At 34.8% G+C, this 27,300-nt stretch overlaps 1 protein-coding gene across 2 annotated transcripts in view; it reads right to left on the reverse strand.

Annotated features, from left to right (window-relative positions):
• Positions 1-27,300, reverse strand: part of LOC150109519 (TGF-beta receptor type-1-like) — a 575,024-nt gene that overhangs the window by 238,460 nt on the left and 309,264 nt on the right. For both annotated transcript variants that reach the window (XM_090408778.1, XM_090408769.1), the window contains exon 2: positions 12,336-12,453. In XM_090408778.1, the coding sequence (XP_090264904.1) occupies positions 12,336-12,453 (118 nt within the window). The remainder of the gene's footprint in view (positions 1-12,335; positions 12,454-27,300) is intronic.

Consider the following 27,300-nt stretch of genomic DNA (forward strand, 5'->3'; position numbering starts at 1 on the left):
AAAAGAGAGAGAGAGAGAGAGAGAGAATTTAGGCAAATCTTTGATTACACAACCTCACTGCCTTCGGGATAATAATTTTGAGTTTCATTTCTTTAGAGAACGTATCCATCACAGCTTACACACGTGCATTCATTACAGTCGTATAATTTCCTTCCTGCTGGATTATTTTAAGAAAAATATAACTGTCTTTAATGATACACTATTCCATGCAATCTGCAAATGTTTAAAGATCCTTTGTGTCTGAATATGATTTCAGATAATAATAATTCACAGTTGAAACGAGAGAAGTAAGAGGTTGTTACATTTTCGGAAATATGAAGAGTAACTCAAGAAAGGGTAACACTAGTAACATCGTATTATGAAAAAGTTGTTAACATTAAAAAAAAACAGCAATAATAATAACAATAACATATAAATCGAATAGCACGAATTGAAGTCATTCACTCACTCACCAATTGTGGATTTGACAAATGTATTTTAATGATTATAATAACTCATTACAAAGAGAAAAAACAAATTTATTCCTTTATCATAATCAGCGATGAGCTATATGAATATTTATCATTTCTTTTCATGCCTGCGTAATAACGCAGTTGCGAGGATGCCGTGACATCTGTGATTCGATTCCAGACACCCCCCCCCCCTCTGATTCCGTAAAGCATGAAAGCCAGCCGGAGCGCACAACTAACAATTAACATGTAATATACTGACCTGAAAGCCTCGGCCGTCATTCCCAACAACACTTTTTTTTTTTTTTTAAACAATTTAGTTTTATGTAATCTCTTAACCTAATATCAGTTCTATGTTCACGATAAAATTGAGCAGCTAACTAGAGGGAACACTCACTTTTCAGGATATTACAGAACAGGTGGGATAGCTAATATCTGTATAATGAAGCTATAAAAATCAAGTGGATATTAGATCCAGCATCATTTCCAGCAATATTATTTTAGTAAATGTATAAAGAAGCTTTTACCAAAGATCACTCACTATCCAGGCAAAGCCAATGTGTCTTAAATACACTACTGATTCTACAATCTCCGTGATTATTTGGTTGTCATTCCGTCTGATTTTAATATTTTAAACTAGCCCGTTGCGAGATCTCTCCATAGCAAGTCATTATTTCTTTATGTATTTATTTAAGTGGTTTTTTTTTTTTTTTTCCCCTAATCAAAGCTGGAGTCAGAAGTATCCATGTATCGAAAGAGAGAGAGAGAGAGGGGGGGGGGGATGCTGTTTACTGTCTTTTCCACGCTCGTCGTGTAATGATGTCTATAAATTGCAGAGTTATCTAAATGGCTTTCTTATTTGTAGAAAATAAGTTACTAAAAATAAATAAACAAAACATGGAAATATAGCTGTACTTAATCTTCTCTGACAGCTGCCATACTTCAATTGGTAGGATGGTGCCCTTTGGCCGAAAAGACCTGAGGTTTAATCCCGTCTAAAATGAAAACCTATGTATGGACTTTTAACTTTTTTTAGCTCCCTTCTCTATATAACTGAGTATTTGAGGGAGATTATTGGCACACCACCCCCAGATGTTACAACAGTATTCTAAAGTTAGACAGAGTTGGGATTTATAAAGTGTTGAGAGTTGGACAGAAGAGAAGTTAAGAAAAGAATAATAATCCTTTTTAAAGGCAGAAGACGTTATGCCAGGACGAGCTTAAATGTGCAATTCTGCTTAAGAATAAAAATCTGATCTTGGTGAGTACAATATTATCTTCTCAATACTAGGGCATGGCCTTTCTTCCGGAAAATAAGGCAGGATTTTAGTTTTTGATAGTCCTATCCTAATTTACGCTCATATTCTTTCTTTCCACACACACACATATATCGCTTTCCTTTAAAACAGTTTTTCCCAGTGACTATAACCTCCAACGCGATATCTTAACAATTAGTTTCGGCTTCCTCTAAAAAAAATTTTTTTTTTAAATATTTAAAAAAAATCACGAAATTTTATGGGGAAATGTGCTAAGAAGCAAAATGTGATGCGTGTCGTTTGCGCGTTGCTGATATTGGCTTTTATGGTGTGTTTAATTTACTTTCGGGTGCGTGCTTGTGTGTGTGTGTGTGTGTGTGTGTGTGTGTGTGTGTGTGTGTGTGTGTGTGTGTGTATATATATATATTAGTTTCACTGACTGGATGGTCAGATCAGTTATCGAGGGACGCAGGCCAGGCTAGAAGCAAATATTTGCTTCTAGGTGTTAAAGGTTGCTGGTGCACACAAAATCAAACGAAACATCATAAAAGCCAATGCCAGCACCTAGAGCCAGCACCTCTGGCCTGCGGCCCTCGCGAGCTAATCTGACCATTTAAAGTCAGTTAAACCAATACACTCACGCAAAACAAATCACAAACGCTAGTATCAGCAACGTGCGTCTAGAAGCAAAGACCTCTGACACGCGGACCTCGCGAGCTAAGCTGACCGTTTAAAGTCAGTCAAGTCAAATACACACAAGTAAACGAAACAAATCACATAAGCCATAACATATATTATAAACAAATGATATAATACTAGCAACTCGTGCAACTAGAAAGAAAAGATTCCAATATACTAAAAAAGACGCCAAGAAAACACATCACATTTTATTCCATAACACATTTTCCTACAACACGTGATCACATATTCTACAACTTAGTATGTAGGTTTCACTTCAGCTATGCATACCGCTGTCATAGAGTTTGGGTAAGTAAAATTATCATTTCATAATACTTTACTGGATATCACATGTTTTATGTCATATCTATTAATTTAGATCTTATTATTTTTAACTTAAAAAAACACGAGAATTTTGTGATTTTTTTTTCAATTTTAGAGGAAGTTGGAATTATTAATATGGATTCATCGAACCAACTTGTCATCTTCCTCTTTCTTTCATATATCTCTATCCCTTTGGAACAGACTTTCCTATATAGTTTTGTCCACCGAGTACAACCTCCAGCCTTTCAACACACACATTAACGCATTCCTTCTCTCTACCATATATTCATTTGCTTCAGTCATTATTCTAATCAAACCAAACTAGACCAAAAGTAATGGGAAACCTCACTGACTGCATGATGCGAGTACGTAAAATACAAATTTTGTGGCATATAAAAAGAGATTATAGATTTGATTGGAAGTCATCTTGATCTTGTGTACAGAACGCATGGAAAGAATTAACGTGTTTCATAGGGAAATGATAGTATTTCCTTCGGTAAAAAAAAAAAAAGAGTCTTATCTGTTATTGCGCAGAAAATAAGCATTCACAAGTACTCAGTTGGCAAAGATGACAAAAAAAAAAAAGATCACAGAGATCAGATTGTAGATAACCCATGTTTTCAAATGAGCTGCATGATATCGTATATCTGTTTCTATGACACGTACAGAGTCATTACATGGCATGGATTTCTGTGGAAAAGCTATATTTCACAAACACTATCAGCGCAAATATGTCGTTGCCATGGACAAGGCACTCAGAACTTGGAGCAATCAAAAAGCCCTGTGGAACGACGAGTCACAGCGCTCTTGCTATCTGATGGACACAGAAGTAGTTAATCCAGAAATGGACCAGCAATATAGTATCATAGTAAGATTAATGCTTCATTAAAAAAAATAATACAAAAGTGCTACTAGATTTTTGTTCCTCCTGTCATCATTTACAAATTATCCACTAGTCGCTTGTTTGTTTTCAACACTCCTTATATGGCAATTTCAAAGCAGATTAGAAACGACTTTTTTCTTCGTCTTTTTTTTTTTTGTGAATATCGCATCACATGAAAGTCCATAAACACCTCATATATTAGTAACACATGTGACTAGTTGTTGTTTACCCTGCACTAGATGACCAAACATGGAAATTTTTTAAGCTAACTTCGGACTCCCAATAAGCACGGGGCAAAGGAAATCGTATTCCGCCTAAAGACATCCATACCCATGAATGGGATTCAAACCTGTATCCTATATATTGGTCAGCGAACATGTAATCACATTGCTAATGAAGTAGATAATATTAAGGTCGCTGAACTGAGAGGCCGAGTGAAAGTCTTAAGCCAATTTCTTTTACAGGCCATCATGACCATTACTATCTCGCCGTACACACATCAGAGCGAGTTAAGAGAAATGTGCATAACTTCGGGAGTTTATAACAGAGGTTTCTTAAATAAAAAAAAAAACTTCATATTCATTAGTATTCGTATTCAAATACAGAAACAGTACAAGGATTATGGCTATTTGGAACATTTAAAGCATTATGGAAATTAAGCGGCAAAAACCAAGAAAGGGCAGACGCGTAAATTTTTGAATGAACATTTGTATCAGTTAAGTTCTTAAAAATTCCATTTAAATATGGCGCATGTAGTGGGCTTTAGTTCATTACAACTGTTATGAATATTTGTGGCATCTGCCCCCCCCCCCCCACACACACACAGAAATCCAAATTGTTTACATCCAAAGATTTGGGCGATCAATTTGTGAAATGGTCAATGAATGATCATGGAGATGTGTTTCCTGTCAAGGAAAAACGGGACGGATCTTATCTTGTTGGTAGTATACGAAAGGCGCACCCCACTGTTTATAGATAGCCAAATTTAGGTGATAGACGAATTCCATTACCTGGTATGAGATTACTGTCCTACTTATCATGGGCTTAAAGTGATTTGAAAAAAAAAAAAAAAAAAAAAAAAAAAAAAAAAAAAATTCAAGTTCCATGTTTGGTCTTCTAGGGTAAGGTTTCGGTTATCAAATCCTATTTATTCACTCACAGTGAAGTATAGGTTTACAACCTCTAGTGGGGGAAATTCTTATTAAAAAAAATTGCTAACATTAGTGGCAATTCGCATTTCTGAAATCGTTGATGATTTCAGAAAAAGTGAGAGTTTCAGATAAGATGAAGTTAGAAAATATGAGTGATCGCATAGGATACTAATGAAGAAATCATGTGCAATCACTTGTATTCATACGTATGGCCGATGTCAATATTGCCATAGAAACAATGCTGATATTGGCCATACATGTGAATTGCGTGTGATGTTCACATCGTCACAGGACAAGATATAGAAATATAATCAACAATTGGCATTCAACCAATTACGGAATTCTAACTCTTGGGTTAGTCCACAGGTTTGAAGGGCTGAACATTAGTGGTATGGGGAGAATTCTTCAAGTAACGTTCTATATGCTTTCATTTGAGGAAGACAAATTCTCCATCGAAATTATTCACGTATACACGAAAGCACCTATACGCTTGAAAATTAGACGTGTAGAACTTAATGAAATCAAAAATGAAACAACAGCTTGTCCCAAAGCTGCGAATTATATGCGCGATACATGAATATATTATAATATACTATACCGGCGCCGAGAGTGGTGTTTTTGAGAACCAACTTAGTGTAAATTCTTGAATAAACACTTGTCTAAGTAAGTGTCCGTTCATTCTTATTTTTTACCACTAAAAACTTCAGTCTTTCTTTTTAAATCAAAGTGTTGTAACGTCGCAACTGTTCAGTATCGGACTCATGTTCATATGATTTCTTTGAAGATACACACACACCAAAAGACTTCTGCTATAAAACGCGAATTTGCATACTCCCGACTACTATATATTAGAAAATCGGGAGAGGAGAATCGACCGTGAGATGCGGTGATTAATATCCTTGGAGGGTAATGGATGGCAATGCTGTAGCTAATGAAGTCCTAACTGAGGCTCGGCTATTGCTGTTACCCTCCTGCCATGATCAGAGCTTTAATAGCTCAATAACACCTTATCCCTACACTGTCCTTTACAGATAATGGGGAAGATAAAAAGCATTCTTGCTTCCCCCCTTTAAGCCAGTCCTTATAACGACTATATTAGAAAACCGCTTAAGTCGATTCCGCCTTTACTTGTACTCTCGACTCGTGGGAAATGCTGCGCAACTTTGTTAGTATCGTCATCGTTGCCAACAGCCGACTAACAAGTAAAGAAATCTCTTGTGACACCATAAGTATTCGAAGCATACAAACAACACACAGTTCTGAGGAAAGTGTTTTCTTAGATTTACTGCAGGGAGTTATAAAACTACAAGCAATGCCAGCCGCAGTTCTAGTAATTTATTAAAATAATGGGAACTTAAGACCAGATGTATGTTTTTCTCTTCGACTTTCTTGTGCTTTAAAAATAATAATGCGAACTGAGGGACTGATTATTGTCAAATCTGTCCCTCATATCCTTAAGCGCCTCCGTAGAGCAATTGGAAGAACGACGGTACATTGCGCCCTTCGATTGGAATAGGCCTAAGTTCGATTCTCGTCGCGACGGGAGAATCTTTATCTGGACGATTTTTAATCGAAGGTGAGTTAGCCGATCTCATACGGAGGTAGCAGGGTTTTTTCTCCCGGAAACTCGGGTTTTTCATCCCGCATACAGACAAATCAGCCCTTCAGAAAACACGCAATTTACAGACATAGAATACTAGTTGTGGTGGAGGTGGGCGGTTGATGGAGATGATTCGTAGTAGAGGTTCGGTATAGTGGTTGAGACAGTTGTAGATGTCCTCCCGCGATGAGTCTTCGAACTCCTTGGAGGTGTCAGGAATAATAATAATATTTCAAAGTGTCTTACAGAAATGACAAGCTATGCGGAGCTGATTATTGCTATTGTCTGTAACAACTGCTATTAACGATTTTTTTTTCGTGTTTTTGTTAATGGTACCATTATGCCATTTTCTACAAGCAAGGTGGAAGTTCAACAATATTTAAAACGAATTATAAATCAGGCAATTTATGGTAGCCATAGTAATTCCATGGCGTACTTTTGAAATCCAGTCTAAAAAACACTGCTTTGTAGCATTTTAATGTCCCAGTTTCGCCTCCGCTTTCTTAGTTTTCTTCTTTTTTTCTATGTAAATAAGTTGTTCTCAAGAATAGTTCATACAGCGGAGAGCAGGTGGCGAATTCTTTGGACTCAGGATCAACATATGTTTCCAGATTTATTTATTAGTAGTGATGACTACCATACAAATATTCACAAGGGGACGACAGCTTGACGCTAATTACGAAATGAATGAATTTGGATAATTAAAAATTAATCTTACCTAAATATGACCTTTCCGACTTGTGGCATATGAGTCCGGTATCAGTCTCTTTTACTTATTCCAGTTTCTTCATAAATTAATTCTGTCTTTATCTTATTCTTTTAGCCAAGTTAGTTAGACCTTCCTCCTTTCCTTTTCCAAGCACTCGCAATTTCTTCTCTGTCCATTCTCAGTGTATAGTCAATCCACTTCCATGTATTTTTTATTCAACGATAATACTCATCATCAACATTATTTATTTATTTGCTTTGTTTATATAACTCATCATTTATTATTAATGTTGTGGCCAAAATATTTTTTAACATGTTTAGCCAGCATTCCGTTTAAAACCTAATTAATTTGGCTTCCTGTTTTTCAGTTTCCATGTCTCTGATCCATATAATATCTACACTTTTACACTGCTATTGAAGATCCTTATTTTGGCTTTATTATAATAGGATGATTTCTAAATATTATTCAATCTTCTGGAAACGAATTCGCTTTTGTCCAACTCCCTATTATATATATATCACACACACACACAATTGTCAGTAATCAACCCTCCACCTTAGGTATCAACATTAGCACGCATTAGTATATAAAATCAATCTTATTTTTTTTTAGCATTTGTCGTTCAATTTCATCGCTTTTGTTTTATTCATATTTATTTCCAACTTCTTCACCTGTCTTATACAATGCTTCCGATTTTGCTTGTATATCAGAGTGCTCAGATGATATTAAAACTACGTCATTCCACAATCCCGATCAGTAAGTAATTTAAAAAGTATTCAGACATTACAGAACCTTATCTCACACCATTCTTTATCTGAAAACACGTCGGTGTTTGTTGCGAAATAATTCAGTTTTTACGTTCTTTATATTATTATTCTCATATTTATCAGAGATTCCATAGTTTCTAATAATTATTCATAATGTTTTATCAATACTCTTAAGAACTCTAAAATCTCTAAACTTTTTGGTATAACGAAATCCTAAACTCTATATACTCTGTTAAGTTATATTCCTTAAAACAAGAATGTGATATACAGCAGTTCCAAATGGTCTAAAACCTACTTACTGAAATCTTAATAAGAATAAAATTAAAAATAAAAATCTAAAAAAATAAAAATATATCTCACTGCCACATGCCTTGCATTCCTCATCTTCTTTATGATGTTCATTACACAATTTTAAATAATAGTTGTAATGTATTTAAATTCATAGGGGGATTATTACCGCACTACTTATTACATAAATTATATTGTTCTCTAAAATCTCGAATGCAGTCTTCATCTTTCAAGTCATTCGTCCAATTCTGCAGACTTCTACCAAACTGTCCACATAATTTCTCTTGCCGATCTTTTAACTTATCTTTCTCTGTGTAAGTTCTGGGATGCATGTCTATTCTGAAGCTTAATATTTTAAAACGTTTTAAATTTGTCTCTGAGTTATGTAATATCATCAAGTCTTAGCTTCCATTAAAATAATCGGCGAAATTTTATCATTTAAACACAGTGTATTTCTTTCGACATATAGCGAACACTTGATGAATTAGCGAGATTTTAATGCGTTACAACTGACGGACTAATAATTAAAATGTTATAATTTAAGAGAATTTTCGTCAATATCATTGTACACTTATTACGCTGCTCAACTTATAATACTTAATGCATTTCGATACCAATTCGCTAAAGAACTATACGTAAGACATTAAAATAGAAGTTGAAGTAAATAAAAAAAAATCCTAAAACAAAAGGTTTAGTCTTTACTCTAAGCAGAAAATTTGGCAAAGATTTCAATTTCTATAAACAATGTTGACAAATCAAAATAACAAACATGCAAAAAAAAAAAAAAAAAAAAAAAAAAACAGTAGTACTTTGTTAAGTGTTGTTTTGCTGCAGTCGTCTAAAGCAAACAAGAACTACGAAGAGGATAGAATTATCTGTGTCTCTCTTCTGGCGCGGGCTTAAGCACAAAGGGTTATTCAGTTTCATCGCTTTCTACGACCAAATTTTCCAACACCTGTTCCTTTAGATGCTTAGTTATATACAGCCATTGGAGCGGAGGTTGTGCACCTGCGATGTGGAAATATTTCAGGTGACTGTGAACAAAAACACTTATAGATGGTTACCAAGAAAACAACTACCATTCATTTCTTTATCGCTAGCATAACGGCGCTACTACGAGGCATCATCCTTTTTCAATGGCCTTAGTGTCTCCGCTTTTTGTTACTTTACCGGCACACAAATTTTCTCCAGTTACAGACCTTTCATCATATGTACTGTACTGTTCTTGCTAACAGTAACTTCCATCTACAGCAAATAGCTCTTCTAACTGCATACTCTAAAAATGAGCAGTGTGATGGGATAATTAAAACGAAGTAGAAGTCAGATTTTTTGCGGGTTCTCAAAACGACACAAATTAGAGAATGGGGGCGTAGGTTTTTAATCATTTGTATAATAAAGAATTCTGTTCACTTCGCAGATTGTTCACAAATCGCATACAAAATCAGAAACTTTAGATATGGAAAACTCTGTGCCTCTTCCAGATCGAATAAACGTTTTGTTCATCGTTAATTTGTGCATGACAAAGGGAGTAAAGATACATGCCAACTAAACAGCTGTGAGCAGGAAAATAAGTGCTTGTTATCCACGATGTTAATTTTACTTTGGCTGGGAACTGAACGTCGCGTTCTACATCTACACCTGTCTCTTCTCTTTTTCTCTTTTTTAAAGTCTCCTTTTGTGTGTATGATCCTGTTCTTCATTTATGAAGTAAAGCATTTTTATTGTTCAGAATACTAGATAAGGATGACAATCAAAACATTCCCTAAGTTAAACATCAAAATTTCTTGTTTTACTCCTATGTTGGCGTATTTTTTTTTTTTTTTAATTCAATGCTGGTTACTAATTTATAATTAACAACCAATCTGGTGCTATGAGGATGTGCTTGCTTTAACCGTTTTTTTTTTTTTTTTTTTTTTGCTGATCTGCAGAACTTCCAGACGTAAACGAAATGTTAATTTTATAGATATTATCAAAGAATCTTTCTCGAACTCAATTTCGTAATACAGTTAATCAAACATTGCAATTTTACGTAAACGTATTCTACGCGTTTACCTACAGCTAGAATGTTTTGTCAATTGAATGTTGCACTTCTAATATACACCACATTACCCTTCCAGCTATAAATAGATTACATAAAAACAGTGACCTGCTGGTTGTAGTAACTAGCAAAATGAAACAAACCTGCTTTACCGCTTAGCTTGGTAGAACATTAAAAGACTTATAAGCACGAAAAAATGTAGTCTTTTTTATAGTTCAATTACTACTAATAATAATCAATAATTAAAATTATAGTAGTTTTCACACACACACACACACACATACATATGTGTGTGTGAGACACCTTTTTGACTACTCGTATATGAAAATATGACTTCTGCATTATACGAGTAGTCAACAGGTGTTACATCGTATTATTAAAATACTCTGGATTAGAGAAAGTTGATGGAAGTTTTTCCCACTTGGTTATACTATAAATTAAACATACCAAGATATTATATACTTGGTTTAATCCTTCATCCAAGTGTAAGCAAACAAGTTTCCGCCTGAACTATTTTTAGGTCTGGGGCAACTCGTATAAAGAAGCTAATGACTTCACATCATTACTCGTATACGAAAATATGACCTCTGCATTACTTCAGCCTTAGTATCACCTCTGGGTCTAGCTCCCACTGATCAGACCTCAATAAAGGTCGAAACCGGTCTGGATAGTGACTCTTCCCATAATGCATAGCATTATACATGTCCGCAAGGAGATGTGCTTTGCATTATGAGATACTAAGGCAAGTGACGTGAAGTTATTAGCTTCTTTATACGAGTTGCCCCAGTCCTTAAAATAGTTCAGGCGCAAACTTGTTTGCTACACTTGGATAAAGAATTAAACAAAATATATAATTTCTTGGTATTTTTAATTTATAGTAATAAGCGTAAGACAAAATTGCAATAAAAAAATTAACTTTTGGGAGATCATATATGTTTTTTACGGTTACATTTTTACTGATGTCAAGTTAGAGAATCAACTGTCATTCCTTATTTATTCGTTACCGATTTATTACTTTTTATGACAAATTATTACTTAAAAGTTATAGCAGGCCTCAATCCGTTCAAATTTTCAGAAATTTAAAGATTTTATTTGCTTTAAAAAAAAAAAAAAACCTCACTGAACAGAAACGTCTCAGTAAAATAAATATTTCATAATTGAAATACAAGACAAAAGTCATGAACCATCATTGTTAATTCTCTTGGCAATACCAGAAAAAATTTTAACCACTCCTTCACCTAGTTTGGAGCTCACACACACGAGAGAGAGAGAGAGAGAGACGCAAATAGGAAAAGAAACGCGAATCGGTCCTAGAACTTGTCCTCTCTTCCGCTTTTGTATTTTGTCTGTAGTACAAAATATACACACACTCTTTTGGTTGGTTTGGAAATTAAACTAGGAGATGATCGCAACTATACATTCCGGCTACTGAATTAGAAACTTTTATTTAATACCGTGTTGGATCTTCTTTAGCGACTGCCAATACCGATCCTCTTCGACTACCTGCGCATAGTTCGGTGAGATATGAGTCGGGAACAACCTTCATTCAATGCTTGGTCAATTACTACACAGGAAATTCTGTTTGTCCCAAGTCTTCTCAGACGACGGCGATCTCGTTCCTAAGAGACTGTCTTAGGATCACAGTTACGCCTCTTAGACAAGCAATGTGGATTATTTATCCACTATTTAAATACCCAGGATATCTAACTTTTGAGAAACCAGTCAGCTCTGCTGTTTTCAAAATTGTGGCTCCAGCCAGGCGGCCACCCACAACCCAGGCGCTTTATCGAACTCCGAAAGATCCTTTGCTTTTCCCATTGTGATCGACACTACTGATCAGCAGCATTCTTAAAATGTATTTTGCATATACGCTGCCGTAAGTGACGTTAATTATGTGTATCGCCAGTATGTGTAGAAGAATAACTAAAGAAGGGATCCTAAACTGTCTTTCTTCTTCTTTGGCTTTGTGAATATTTTGCCTCTAACATTTAAAATAGCTATTCGTAGCGAAATCGCTTAACTGTAAGTGTTAGTATCATTTTAACATTCAATATGGGGAAAGAACAAAACAAAGTGAACAGCGTAATAAAAGGAAGGAAGTTGTTTTAAAGTTCTGTTCACAGAATGATTACAAGCTTTTTTGAAGGGAATTATTTTTTAAATAAACTAGCGAAACATTCAAGTGAGCTTACCTGTAGGAGTGAGTGATGACTCCATTTTCGCCCAGGGACGTCGACGTGAAACACAACCCATCAGTCTCGCATGTTTTATTGGTCTCTGCAGTGCAAATATCACAATGGCATTTGAGGGCTGGGGGAAAATGAAAGAAAAACGTACGTCAGAGTAGCTTAAGAATGAATGCACATAGTTCATATATATATATATATATATATATATATATATATAATGAAAAATTTACATTTGAATCACTGTAGCAATAAGCAACTTAGGAAAAACAGATATATCCAATTTTAGAAATGAGTGACGACGTAAAAATGTCGTTACTCACAGCACACACACACTAAGAATAAAGAAATAAGGATTCCTGCCCTGTCTTCTTCTTCCACTTTATGCCAAAACGACTAGGGGAAAAAACACAACTTTCATTAAGATTACAATAATGGAAACATGAAATTCCTCCGCTCTGCAATAAAAAATCAATCTTTTCATACTTCGAGTTCCACAATTCGCTGTTTAATATGACGAGACAACCAAGCGAAGTATACTCATCTCATCTTCCTTTTAGCCTCTTTTACCATGCGGTGTTGAGGGTTTATTAATCAACGGACCTCAAACCGTTCACAGGATAAGGTGGTCACCTTACGCCTCGGTGTATCCTATGTCCTAGTAGTGTTGAGTTCTCAAGGCCGGCTAGCTTGCTTTGCGGGATGAAAAACCCCAGGATAAACCGAAAAAAAAAAAAAAAACTGTACTGTCCACGCCCAAGACCGGCTAACTTGGCTATGGCTGAGGAAGAGCCTTGAGCTCCTCACGTCACCGATGGGAATCTCCTTCGGTGACGTGAGGATATGTTTCATATTCGTGAACATATGGTTGCGAAGCGCATAGCCACTAGGCTAACCACGCGGAGCGAAGTATACTGTGTCTTCCAATTTGTTTATATTGAAGGGATAGCAAACAACACTAACTATTGTTATCGGGTCAATAAGTTAACTGAGCATGTTCTCTTGCCGGCATGTCTGTATTGAACGGGAAAGAAATCCGCGTTTAAGGGAGGTAAAAGACAAAATCCTGTCACCTCCGGGTATAAATAGGCAATCCGATTAATTGATAATTCTTCTCTCACAGATTCAATCTAACCACTTTCTCATAGTGGACAATAATGGTCATTTCAGCAAAAACTGTCAGAACATGGAACGGCCGTTGGCAGGCATCCATTTACTGTCTAGCTTCAAATTTAGCGAACGAATTTCTTTTATTCCACCTACCTTTGTCCTTTTGATGAGCGTTCCTCACTGTATCTTTTCAAAATACTACAACTTAATCAAACCATACCAACAGATTCCTCTTTCTTCTTATTCTCTTGCGACTCACGGCATCAATGCACTATAGGTTTTGAATCCACAGTTGTGTGTGGATTTGAATACGAAAATGTGATCGGCTAACTCACTATCAGTGAGAAACACCTTATAAACATTTCGTGCATTTTAGATGGGAGTTGAACCCAGATCTTTCTAGTGAAAAGCAGACACATCGGTTCTTTCAACCTCGCTGTAGAAAAGCGGTCGGTGATAACGCTCTTGTCAATTTGGTATTATAATAATAACTACTAACTAAAATGGAGGAAGGGGAGCTGCAATTTCTTCGAAATTTCCAGACTTCCTTCCTTCCAACTATCACGCTGGTGAAACAGTTTACTGTTAAACTGAATTATCCATAAAGCACGCATGCAAGTGCTATTTCAGGCTTATGTAATTTCTCCAAGGAACTTTGAAAAGCTCAGTTTTACGAGAATTGTAACTCAGTGTAGTTATTACACATACACTACATTTCCTTGTTTTCCACTTTTCTCCTAGAGTACATAAAAGTTCAAAAGGAAATCGTTATGAGTGGTTATTTCTACCTACCCAGAAAAATAAAGAAGAAATAACTGAAGAGGTATAAGTATTGTTTGCTACTGCAATTCAAAAAGTACCACGCCAATGCACAACCCTTTTGTTTTACGATTATTTTGTTCTTATGAGGTTTCGCTACTTTTATGAGATTTATTATGCTACCAATTGTTATGATCGCCAGCCAATATAGTGTTATTGGAAAAATAATCGTGTCACTCTCGCAACACACCGCTACTAGATCATATATAGTATTATATTTTTCTCCTACCGCATTTCATAACCTCCAACAATAAAAACAGTTCATTCCAATCATGTAGTTAGGCTTTAGTTTATGTGAGGACAACAGTATCACTATGTTGTTTTACACGTTCTGTTTACACTCGCTACTGAAGCTCTTTTCATCAACAATAGATACTTAAAAACTTTAATAACTGTCCTGTTCTCGTGTTTGGAAGACATGAGTGAAATGAAAAGAAAACGGAGATAAAGAGAAAAAAAAGCGGTACAATGGGAAAAATAGGAACCTCCAAACAGTGATTTTCGTTCTTGTACAAATACTGTCTACTTAAATGGTTCAATCTTGAAAGTGAGATTATAATATTGACGAAAACAAACAAAAAATAATGGCACCACTTAATTGAAGTCAACATAGAGAAAAGTAGAAACTGTTCTTGATGGATCGCTTCCTAGGTGAACCATTATGCACTGCAGGGAAGCTGTACAATATTTCAGACATGAAAACAACTTTTCTGGGTAAATAGATGAATAACGGTAACAATCAAATAGCAAAGACAGACGCAATAAAAAGTTTAAGTGAAAAGCAATTTTTAAAGACTAGTAAAAAATCTCGGAGAGAGAGAAGATAACAATGGAATGGCAAAATAATACCTTGAGAAGGGTAACTTGGACTACTGCATTGAAGCAGTATTTTTTTCTTCTCTTAAACTCAAATAATACACAAATAGAGCATTTGTTTGCAACGCTATTTTCTGGCCTATTGCCAGGAGTTTAAATGGTAACTGTATAAAAGTTAGCAACTACTACTACAGCATGAGCTAAAAGCATTTGCAGTATTTAGTGAAGAAAGTGTTTACTAAGTTTCCGACTTAATACAGAAGATATTAGGAACGCTTAGTGCAAGAATTGAATTACAAAATTATGTGAAGTTTATCTTAATTCGTATCATAAGGAAAGTCAAGTCTGAGTATATAAAATCTCCTAAAATATTAAAAGAAAAACATACGAATGCTATTATCCATTAAGGTAATTACGAATAAGATATAATTATCCATTAAGATAATAATATCCAATATTTTACTGATAAAAGAACGAAACAGATAAAGGAAAGATAGATCTTACTGACGTTGGTTAGATTACTAAATGAATATTAATATGGCGCTTCAAGTCACATTTTGCATTTTATAAAATGTGACTTTGCAATCAATACTACAGTGCATAAAACTTGGAACCATTCGTATGACTCAAAACATGATCATAAGGTTGTTTTAAGTGCATGTGAGTTATACTTTGGTCAAGTCTTCCGTTGCTTCACAGAACAGAAGGAACTCAGCTAACAACAGAAAAAAACGGCTCGATAACTTGAACAAAGCTAGTCAGAACGGTGACACCCTAAATAAATTATGGCTTCAGAATTCCTGGAAAAATAAATAAAATGACAATTTTAGTTTAAATTTTTTGTATTAAAACAAATATTAATACATCTCTGATTGAAAACTTGGAGAAATTTAAAAACAAACGATGAATTCACTCTGTACAGTTCAAAATATGAGATGATTCTTTAATGGTTCGATGTATTAAACACCTGCTTTAGTTTCCTCAAGAGCAATCAGTGAATGCAAATGATCAGTACACGGAATTTATTGTCCAGTAAACACTCCGATGTCTCATTAGGTAACTGATTTCCTTGCATAATGAATGTTTGTATGATTTGCAGAAGTGTATTTCCGGGTCTCTGCTCTAGTAGCCGGCTAGGTTATCATCGTAGCAACGTAGGTCAATATGCGTTATGTATCGGATGAACGCGCTCTTTCAGGTTCCCCCGTGTTGGATGGGGGGGGGGGGCGTTTTCCCGAAGGAGAACTGCACCATCTGAGACCAGCTATACTAGCTTTAGCTGAAAATGTCTAGTAAAAAAAAAAAAAAAAGTTTTGCATTCTTGGCAAAATTCGAATCCAACACGGAGCTGACAAATCTTGAGGTATATTATTAATATAATGAAGACTAATCCTCTTTGAAGGGGTAATTCATAATAAACCATGAGAATAGTGGAGATTTTAAAAATTTTTTGGAAAAAAATCAGTAACTGTGAATACAAACAATATTCAACAGAATAAAGTATGACAAAATAAGGAATAATTTATGCGCTGTAAACAGTTTACTATTATCATTTGATTACATGTTGTCTTTCGAAACATTTAAATCAAATTTTGCTACCAAAAAACAGTCCGATTTAAACCATAATTGAGATGATTCGACAAATATTAGTACTTATGCCAACTATTAATATATACTCCGTCCAGCTAGAGTACAGAAACAATATGCGCACGGAACCTACTATAGAAATATGATTTTAAGATAACAAAGCGAGACAGACCAAGAAATCATATTCTGGGTTCTTAAAATTAATGATTTAAAATTTTAATGATTAGTGATATTAAATACAGCTTCATAACTGACGATTCTGAACAAGAAAAATAAAAAATATTAAGACGCTTAATGACAAGCTAACATAGTATTGAACGTTTTCCAAGTATCCAAAAAAATAAAAATAAATAAATAAAAATAGGTTTTAAAGGATCTAAATAATAAACGTACTTTATTATTTAGATTTAAATATTAAACAAATTAAAGTTTAATAATAGATGTATTTCGTCGCCATATTTCGCTGTCTATATGGGTGGTGACAGCATCTTCAGGAAATTATTTAACATACGTTTACCAAAATATAGACAATGAAACATGTCGAAAAAATACATGCTAATAAACTCCACGAGCTAAAATTTGGTTATTTATTAAGTGAATATAAATCTACTCGTAATTACCTGAAAATAAAGTTAAGTCAAAGAATATCACCCATTATTTTAATTAAATGTTCCGGGTGGGCAGATAGAGAGTAATCAATAACACGAATAGGGACAAAAAATAAAATCAAATGAAAAAATAGTTGTAATCATTCTTGCATAAATTACTAGACAAATGCCGTTCATTGATAACGGGAAGCATTCGCTTGACTGAACCTTCAATGGAATACTCTTGGGGAGGGGATAAAAGCAAACACGACAGCCTGCATACCATGTCATGAATGGCAATGCAACGGGATTTTCAGAGTTTATCATGCACGACTCGTTCCATCAACAGGGTCATTTTTTTACGACTTCGCGGAGAAATATTTCAAGTCAGGCAAAACAACTTAGCACCTATTAAATTCACCATTCCTGTTTTACTGCGGAATAAGTTCTTTCTTCCTTGCTTTCCCAATGCGGCTGCAGTTAAATGTCACTCGCAAATTATTTTGTTACCTTTTTCAGAAGCGGATAATGCTCACGAACTCCTTCTGTACCCGATCTATTGTTCTTTCTCTTTTTAAATGGTAGTTAGATGTGTCATAAGATGTTCGTCCTTGTCTTAATATATCAAACTTGCCTTTTGACCAGCTCGTTGTGCGTTGAAATATAGCGTCTTTATTTAGTTTTTTTTTTTTTTTTTTTTTTTCAAAATCAAAAGAAAAATTTTGGGTGTGTGTGTGGGGGGGGGGGGAGGCTAAGTAAAATCCACTGTTACCGTGGAAGACCGTTCTTCCATCTTGTCATCAATATTTTTTGTTTGATTCTTGTCTTTGCGCATGTTCTGTTTGATCTGCCTATTTCTTGGGATGAAAACACCACGCCAATTTTTGTATGAGATAAATGAATTCATCTTCAGTTTGAAAATCCCTTAAGGGTTCTTCGCTCCGTGTGTGGGGGAGAGGAATTCTAACCTAAGTCTTTGATTCAAAGACATCGTCGTTATCGACTAAGATCTACGAAAGCGCGCGCGTTATAATAAAAAACAAGGGGTGAAAAGCATCTTTTCTTTCGTGTCCATACTTTAAACACGATAATACAATTTATTTAAAAACCATATTGAATTTTAAAAAAAAATTTAGAAAATAAAATGATAAAAAATGTTTTTCATTAAAATAAAAAAATTAATTTATCCTTTTAATTTTTCCTAAATATGTTTAGGAAAAATATGTTTAGTTTTATTTTGTATCGTTTCCTAACGATGCAAAATAAAAGAAAATGACAACAGAACACATAAACCTCTAGTGTCAAACTCGGGTAAAATAACATGACCTATTTTTGTAATACACAGGTGTATATTAGCCCGATGTTCTCCAGTAGCTGTTTCTGAGAAGTAATAAATTGTCTTGCCCGTTCGTGATTAATATATATCAGAAGAATTTCACAAATTTATCACATTCTCCCGGGTGACTAGAAGCTAAAGGACGGGAAGGGGATGGTGTTAGAATAGTGTTCTTATCAAAAGAAACAAAATATCTCATAAAGCAATTTTATCTTAATGATAAAATTTTGTATTTTGTTCATTTACACTTTTGTAAGGTATCATATCTGGATATTAGCATGCAACACTAGAAAAATGAACAGCATGCGCTCATTGATGGTCTAGTTGTTCGAGTTTGTGGCGATTCAACTCGATCGAACTAATAGTCAGGCTGAGTTCAAATTCCGCCGCAGGCATGGATGCTTCTGAACGCCTTTAAGTAATGAATTATATCATCTCTCGGTGCGAGAGCATCCCTGCTTGAAAGGCTTGGAGGCTGGAAATTACTTGAAAAAAAAAATGTTTGGTCTTCTAGAGCAGGATTTATGAATTATCTAATTTTTAACCCGTCCACGCGGTATTAATGTACTATAGGTCTACAACCTTGCGTGGATAGCATTTGCATTAAGAAAAATAAAATGACAGTTCTCAACAACTACAATCGAACAAAAAATTGGGGGAAAAAGGATTATGATCCTCAATCCCTATTGGCTATAAAAGTCGAATAAATACACATATTTGAAATATATCTTAAAAATAAAATTTAAATGAGCTATAGCAATAAATGCTTGGTACGGGGCAGGTTATTTTATTATACAAGACTTGTTTGTCTTCAGTTCCACAATAACCAGCTTTCAAAGAATAGCTGATTGTTGTAAGATTAATGTTGTTTAGATTAGCTTATACCAAAAGAAACTAAGGCAATCGAGGCGAGTGGATTACAGAAATTTTGGTGTTCTTTTGCAGTTTGCATACAAGTGGAATGAAAAATATAATATGGGAGAAGAAAAAAAAAACTTCATCTCCCTATGAGATTGATTAACTCGCCAAATGCTGAAAATCCTTCAAATATTCCAGGTCTTTTTTCATTCGGTGGATGTCATCACTGATCTAAGAGGGTATTCTACAATGTTAGGCTGTTCTGGGAAATTTAGTAAACAATATTAATAAAGAAAGCAAACCATGATTAAAAATTATAATATAATTTTTTGTCTTGTTGTTTGCACATAGCCTTAACATTTCACGTTATTTATTATATAGCTTTTTTATTTGAAGTAACAGTTGATTTATTATTTTAAAGCCCCACTAATAATTACCTGTTACTTCATAAAGTGAATTCTCTAGAGAAAAAAATATCGATTATACAAGAAGTGTAAATTGAGTGAAGTTGTAATGGAGATTCTGTTACAGATAAAATATACACACAAAAGATAAAAGTATTAAACGGCATATCTATTCAAGAAGTTCCCAAACACGGTCTGAAATCTGAAAACTAAGATTTCAGACCGTTCAGAAGTTAATACATTCACTTTAATCGAAGTGAATGTATTAACCACCGTGTTATGAATACTATTAATTCAAGTGACAAATAGCAATTACAGAATTTTAATCAGACATGTAATCTCTTGGACCCTTCGTCGTTCAGATGATAACAAACGATACCGATGCATTTTGGTTCGATGTCTTCGAATTCCACCTACGATGCGAAGGCCCTTAAGGAATTTTCAGCTACAGGTGGGTTAAGCGGTGTCATATGGCTGCAGCATAATTTTTTTTCTTGTTGTTTTGTCCAAAAAACTTTGGGTTTATCCTGCAAAGACAGAACCCGGTAGAAAATACATGCTACTGATGGATATAGCAAACTTATGCAGAGAAGGACTGCCCGCTCTATCAGAGCATTAATTAGGTTTCTATAGATAAAGTTACTTGACCCTAACATCATGTTAACAGAAATATATTCTCTTTAAAACTGCCAAGAAAGTCGATATACCAAACATTTTCGCATTTTCCTTGAACTGTTTCCTTCCTGTTTCCCACCAGTGTCGAACATCATGATTTGAGAGTGGAAGTAAAATAATAATAAAACGATGTTATGTTATTCTGCTAAGCTATTCAAAATATTTGTTTTTAAATAACCTATGACCAGTAAAGGGTTCTAATGTTCCCATAAAAATCTACACATTAAAAAACTGCGTTTATGATCTTTTCATTTTTATCCCATCTTAGCCAGTAAGAATAAATAAGATACCAGAAAACTAAAAAGCACAAGCAGAGGAATAACCAATCCTACAGATGTGCTACCTCTCACAGGATTATATAAAAATCACATAAGAAACTTTATGAAATATGTAATGAAAAACAATTGAAAAACTTTAGTTCATTTAGTGTGTTATACCAAAAATATTTAAAATGAAAGTTAACAATGAATAAATAAGGATGTTTAGATCCCTTGCTTGGGAGGGGGGAGGGTCTAAACCATCTTCTATTAAGATACTTAAAATATCTCCTATTAATTTTCTTACATCCGTCCATCCATATGAAACAATTCAAAAACAAATAACTCGATCGTTAAATTTAATAGTTAAGAGTAGGAAAAAAATATCGAGCATTTTAACGCTTTCACATCGAACAATAACAATTCCTTTACACGAAGACCACAATATATTTTCCACTGCGTCAGTGAGTGACGTGCGTGGAGTTACCTTGGGCGCCTGTGATTTTAAATCAATTCCAGAGAGCAATCTACTTATATTTTCGGAATAATGTTGTTGCTCTTTGGTTAAGTAACAATAGTCATGTAATCTCTGTTAATATCGCAAACGTGCCTGCAAAGTTACGCTGTATACACATTCACGTTTTATACGAGTATGATAAAATTGTAGGCGGCTTTAAGAGCATCACATATTAATCACAGGAAGCATTTTTTTTTTTTAATAGAACTTAAGGTCGAGGGGAAAAGGTCATTTTCAAACAACGAATGAAAAAGTGCTTTACATTCCACAACTTAGAAAAAAATGGAGAACTTTCTGTCATAAATCAATAATTCTCTTATCAGTGATTTATGGAAGCTCGTACACTTGCTTCAGGTGATCATTTGCATGAGGCAAAGAGTAAAACAATAAATATCAGCTAAACCTAAACTAAATAGTTTAAAAACGACGCTTTTAGTTTGTAACAGAGAAATTCACCGCATTATTCGTTTAGGAAAATTCTTGTGTTTTGTACAGGATAGAAATCTCGAATAGAGAGATAAAATGCTGAAAAGTGGCAGTTCGACAATTTAGCATTTAACTACATTGTGGAAGTAAATTACCAGATAATTTATTCATTAATCAACTGTTTACTTCAACTAAAATTGCACTTTTATCGCTAAGCAAATGCAAATAAATGCAAACAAATTAAGTGAATGAAAATGAGAAACTATAATGGAGTTCCAGCTATAGACAGCGGATCAGTTAGAAATGGGACTCAGTACTTGGAGAAATTACTTCAAAATAATCTATGGCTAATCTAGAATGCGCACGTTCAACTTCAAAGATTAGAACAAAACACCAATGAAAGGATACAATCTCACATCTACAGTGCGGAGGAGTCGAGCATAATACAAACAATATTTTACATTTTAAATTCTTTCAATAAGCAATACTTTAATTTGCTAAGGGAAAATACAAGTAGTGAATTTTTATTATGTCTTCAACTTTGCATCTCGGAAGTACACAAAATAAAAATATCCATCGAAATCCCTATAGTAGAGAGCTCATTTTAAGTATCGCAACCCTCAAGGGATCACCATTTCCCATGACTCGCTGATTTAAAGAAAATAATTTAATGAATAAAGTAAGGACAGCTTTCTGTAGGATATAGTGTACACTATTTAAACCACATTAGCTCAGGTATTTTGATTTTGTTATAGTGCTTTAAAGAAAGTTTTCTCGTGTCCCCCCTTTTGGTTAATTAACATCACTTCTCTAAATTCTTAGAGGATGGGGATGATTTTCGTGACAAATCTAATCACAATAAAAGGAATAATAGAAAGTGTACCATTGTACATCAAAGAACTAATATGTATTTAAGTTTAAATTTCTTTCATTTCAATATTCAAAACTCCTTTCACAGCTCAAAGTTAAGAATATCAGTAAACGAAGGTATTTTGAAATAATATCGAATTAGGATTAAACATTTTAATTATACAACTAAAATATATTTGTACATAATGTGATGATATGCTTATAAGTATACATTTTTAGAATATATAAATAGATTAAACTTTTTCTACTTAACGGAATATATCTCTCTGGTTAGATTATAAAAAAAAAATAATAATAATAACAATCTATATTGCCCAACCTTGTCTACGTCTGGAGAGTCCCGGACATGCAGTCAAGGGGAATTTACTAAAGTTTTCCAATATGCCAACGGTCACAATATACAACAAAATATAATTTACTTACATATACTTAGAAGTTGAGTAATTCTGTTGTTGCAAATTACTTTCTCATCGCAGCTTTTTTAACAATTTATTGTACGGGTTTGAAAAATAACAAACTGCATTAGTCCAAGAATTATACTTAACAGAAATAGTTTCATTTTGTACGCCGGTCAGGTTGGCCGAATGGCTAGCATTTCTGCTTTCGAATCCACAAGCTACGGTCCTGTTTTACGGGATGAAAAACCCGCGTTTCCAGTAGGAAAAATTCCATCATATTATGAGACCGGCTAACTTTCCTTAAAAACAAAAGTTACGGTACTTTAGTGAGGTATGGGTTTGAACAAATCAACAAGCTACTAGAAGACTAAAAGAACGACAATTCACTTTCTTTGGTACTCAATACGGATTGATCTGTATAAGTGTTTTTAACTTGTACATAAGACTACATAGACGCTGTGAAGAGTTCACATTATTAGGAGCACTTTTTTTTTTTCAAGTTTGCTTATGCATATTTAAAGAAATTAGTTGTTTCGAAACCTTTATTTACATTGTAGAACAAAGAAGAGATCACACTTACGCTGTTCTAAGTAAGCAACCCTAATTCACGTTTTTTTTTATTTTCTTTTTTTATAATAGTTAAGCTTTTTCATACACTATGCGAACTAAATATCCAATTAAAATGCTAATAGGTTTCCCATATTTCAATTTAAATGCAGTTGCTTAAGGTATATAACGTGCGTGCGATGTTACGAAGTCATATGATTATGCAGATTACACATGACGGGTTTGCAGAAAACATACAAAAATAATCAAAGAATTCCAGTTCGTCCTAACGTACATTAACATTCGAGGTCAGTCATGAAACATTAGTCAAATGATTTATTCATGAAGCAGTTTTCGGGCCATGCAGCACACGGCGCTTGGGTAGCCTAGTCGGTTACAACAGTACCAACCAGACGGAAAAATCTGGGTTCAGTTTCGTCATAATGCGAGAGGAACATTTTATACAGCTTCTCAACTAAATGAGAATTATTCAAGGTGGAAGATTTGTCTTTCAGCAGTTGTGACTATTTAGAATTACAGCCGAAGCATCTAAGTTATGAGGCCAATGTATTATTGCCTGTAAATTGCGTATGTTCTGTTGGCCGGTTTGCTTATTTTGCGGAATGAAAATTCGATTTTCCAAGAGGAAAATCTTGACATCTCCACATGAAAAGGCAACTCCCTTTCAGGTGAAAAGACCTTATAAGGGTTTTCCCATTCAGGCAAAATTCGAACCGAGGTCGTTGAAACGAAGGACATTGTCGATAGCATCTGAGCTACTGACGATCCTTTATACCTGGAAGCTTTTCTTTTAAAAATCCGGTACAACATGTAAATGGTCTGAGAATTCACTCGCAATTTACAGATATCATACACTTGTCTAGAATGTTTGGTTTCTACAGTATTTATCTAAAGAGTCAACGAAGTCGAACCACGAAGAAACTTATACTGCGGGTACTTCTTCCTACAACTCAATTTTAGGACATGAATTGCATGATATTCCGAAAAGTAAATGCTAACTGGATATCGAAAACGCTCACAGCTAAAATCATTATCAAGAGTAGTGGAAGGAATGTTTGCAGCTCAAGGTCACACACTTACGTCACAAAGACACTGATCCGAAAGTGGAGCAATGGGCGTAGTATGGTCTATCGAGCGGGGACCGACACGTCGACTTCCACGGTACGTTTATTTTATTTGCTCATCTTATACTTACGTTCGTGTTAATCGATAACTAGGAGTTCGAACAGCGACCTGAAATAGCAACGGGGCTATGAACTGGCATCGACTGAATGATTATTAAGCGACAGAGAAGGAAGAATAGCAGGAAGGAGAGAAAACGTAACACAGAATGAAGTAAAAATACAATGCAGTCTTGATAAAATTTTAAAACTTTATTCTGAAAAGTATAAAAAAAAATACAATAACAAATATAATGGATGAAATATACAGTATATTATAAAACATGGTTATTAATATTTATTTTGATTTTTTTTTCTATTTATTTGGGGGAATAATGTTTCAGGCGTTTCAAAGCATTTCGGGAGTTTAATAGGAAGGAAAACATTAAATATTTATTATAATGAAAGGTTGTAATGCTAAAGGCACCAACACTAACATCATCCTTAAGGTTTCGGAGTCAACTTTTCGTGAAAAGGCAAGAGTGCCGACACATCATATACCTTCATCATCATAATCAAGTTTCTGTTATGTATCCTTAAGGGAAGGGGGGGGGGGATAAGTTTAAAGTTTACATTCATAGTAACTTCCTATTAAGCTGTTATTTGTCACAACTCCAATACTGACTGATTTTGAATTTCGGTCTTCTAGGGCGCTACTAACCATCACAGTACAAACACACGCACAAGCTCAGTCTTGCGCTGGGATCTTTTTCCTAAAATTCACACCTGTTTTTTTTCTCTCATTCTGTTTAAGTGACCTTATCGCCATTACCTCCGCTAACAATGTATTAGAATGGCAGAATCATTTATGATCTGATGCTACCACAGATGTCATCCGTTTACTCCCCTACTTTATATCAGAACTCTCACATATGCGATTTTTAGTGTCTGATTAACAGTTTTATTGCTAATCCAACACTCAGATCCATAAGTTAAGTCGATTAATATGGATTCTGCCATTCTCTCGATCTACAGCGGAATCTCTTTGCCAACATCATCCATCAATAGATCCAAGCTATAGAAAAGCTTGGTCAAAGCTGCATGTGATCGCTCTAGAAGTTTCCACGGCATTTGATCGAGTCTGGCACAAAAGGACTACTCGTTAAAGTATCATCTTATGGTCTTGTATCCGCTCTTTGCAACTGAATTGCCAGAGGTCGTTCACTACGTGTCACGATGGCTGTCTTCCTTTCTTTAGATTTCCCCGCCAATGCCTGAGTTCCCCAGTACTCCGTACTTTTACCCATGTTCTCTTATTCATATGTGACCTCCTGTCGTTAACCTGAAATTCAATCCTATCACAGCAGTGCTGCCAATGACAGTACTCCCTATTTCTCTTTTATCGGCCAAACCCTGCAGAGCTCATATATCCCAAGCTACAATATCTTCGCTTATCAGTGCATTAAACATGGATCTCCTTGCAACATTTCATTGCGGTGAGACAACTTATCCACTTTGATGCCACCAAAACACAATTCTGTCTTATTTCTCGAAAGAAAAACCACACTTCACCTTCCTTAACCACCAATAATATTTCGATTTTCCAACGAGATCGGATATCTTCTTGGATTTATACCTCTAGCGACTGCAGTAGAGTCCCATTAAAACCGCATAATCTTGTTACAAACATTAAGCGGTGTGAAGTATACTTCAAATAAGCATTTATTGGCATTATTTTCTTATTTATCAACAGGTTATCTACATAAAATTAGAACAGGAGAGGTGATACAAATATGAACAGCTCAAAATCAGAAATGAACGATACTGTTAACTGATGTATTTCAGATTTTATCACCTACTTAATTTTACAATTACAACTGCAACACGTGATTATTTGATGTTGAATCTTTAGTGCAAAAAAAAATAACGGGCAATGGAGCACAACTATACAAATCGAAAATACGCCATAAACAAGACGAAAAATTTTAAGTAATAGGTATTAAAACTTAAATGAGATGTAACGATTCTGCAGGTGCTGCCTCTACAACTAGAGCGTCATCACCGAATCTGATAAGAGATGCTTCCTCTAATGTGCAGATCGTGTTGTAATTTTGCTAACCCTGCTCGTTAATGTTGCCAACTGAAAGCAACATTCTGGAAGATAAAACTCACAAATATCTATTTAGCAACTGTGTCGTGGATTGCCCATTTTCTACAGAGACGATCCTGCTATTGATAAATTTTAGTAAAGATCTCTAAATAGCAGATTTCATCGAAATTCGTTAAATAGTTCTATTATATGTGACGATAAAGCAATGGAAATTTTTTTTTTTCAATCACACCTACAAAAGGTTGTAGGTGTGATTGAAAAAGGTTGAAGGTTTAGTACTATGATTTCGTTAAGGATGAAATAACTCAGAAACCAAAGATGGAATGTTTGAAGCAATTTCAGGTTCGTAAATGTGGTAGTGGTCTAACACCAGGTCATGGAAATCGTGTACAACCGAAAGACTTTCACAAACGTCCATGCCGCACTGGGATTTGAGCCTGCAGTCTATAAGTTGGAAAGCTATCAAGTGCCTAAGCCTAACCAGTCTGATCAACGTCCGCATCTTATTAAAAAAATAATCGCTTTAATTTGTCT

This window comes from Typopeltis vanoorti, chromosome 2, assembly GCF_054136105.1.
Source record: "Typopeltis vanoorti isolate ZY-2024b chromosome 2, IOZ_Tvanoo_1.0, whole genome shotgun sequence".
Classification (NCBI taxonomy): domain Eukaryota; kingdom Metazoa; phylum Arthropoda; class Arachnida; order Uropygi; family Thelyphonidae; genus Typopeltis; species Typopeltis vanoorti.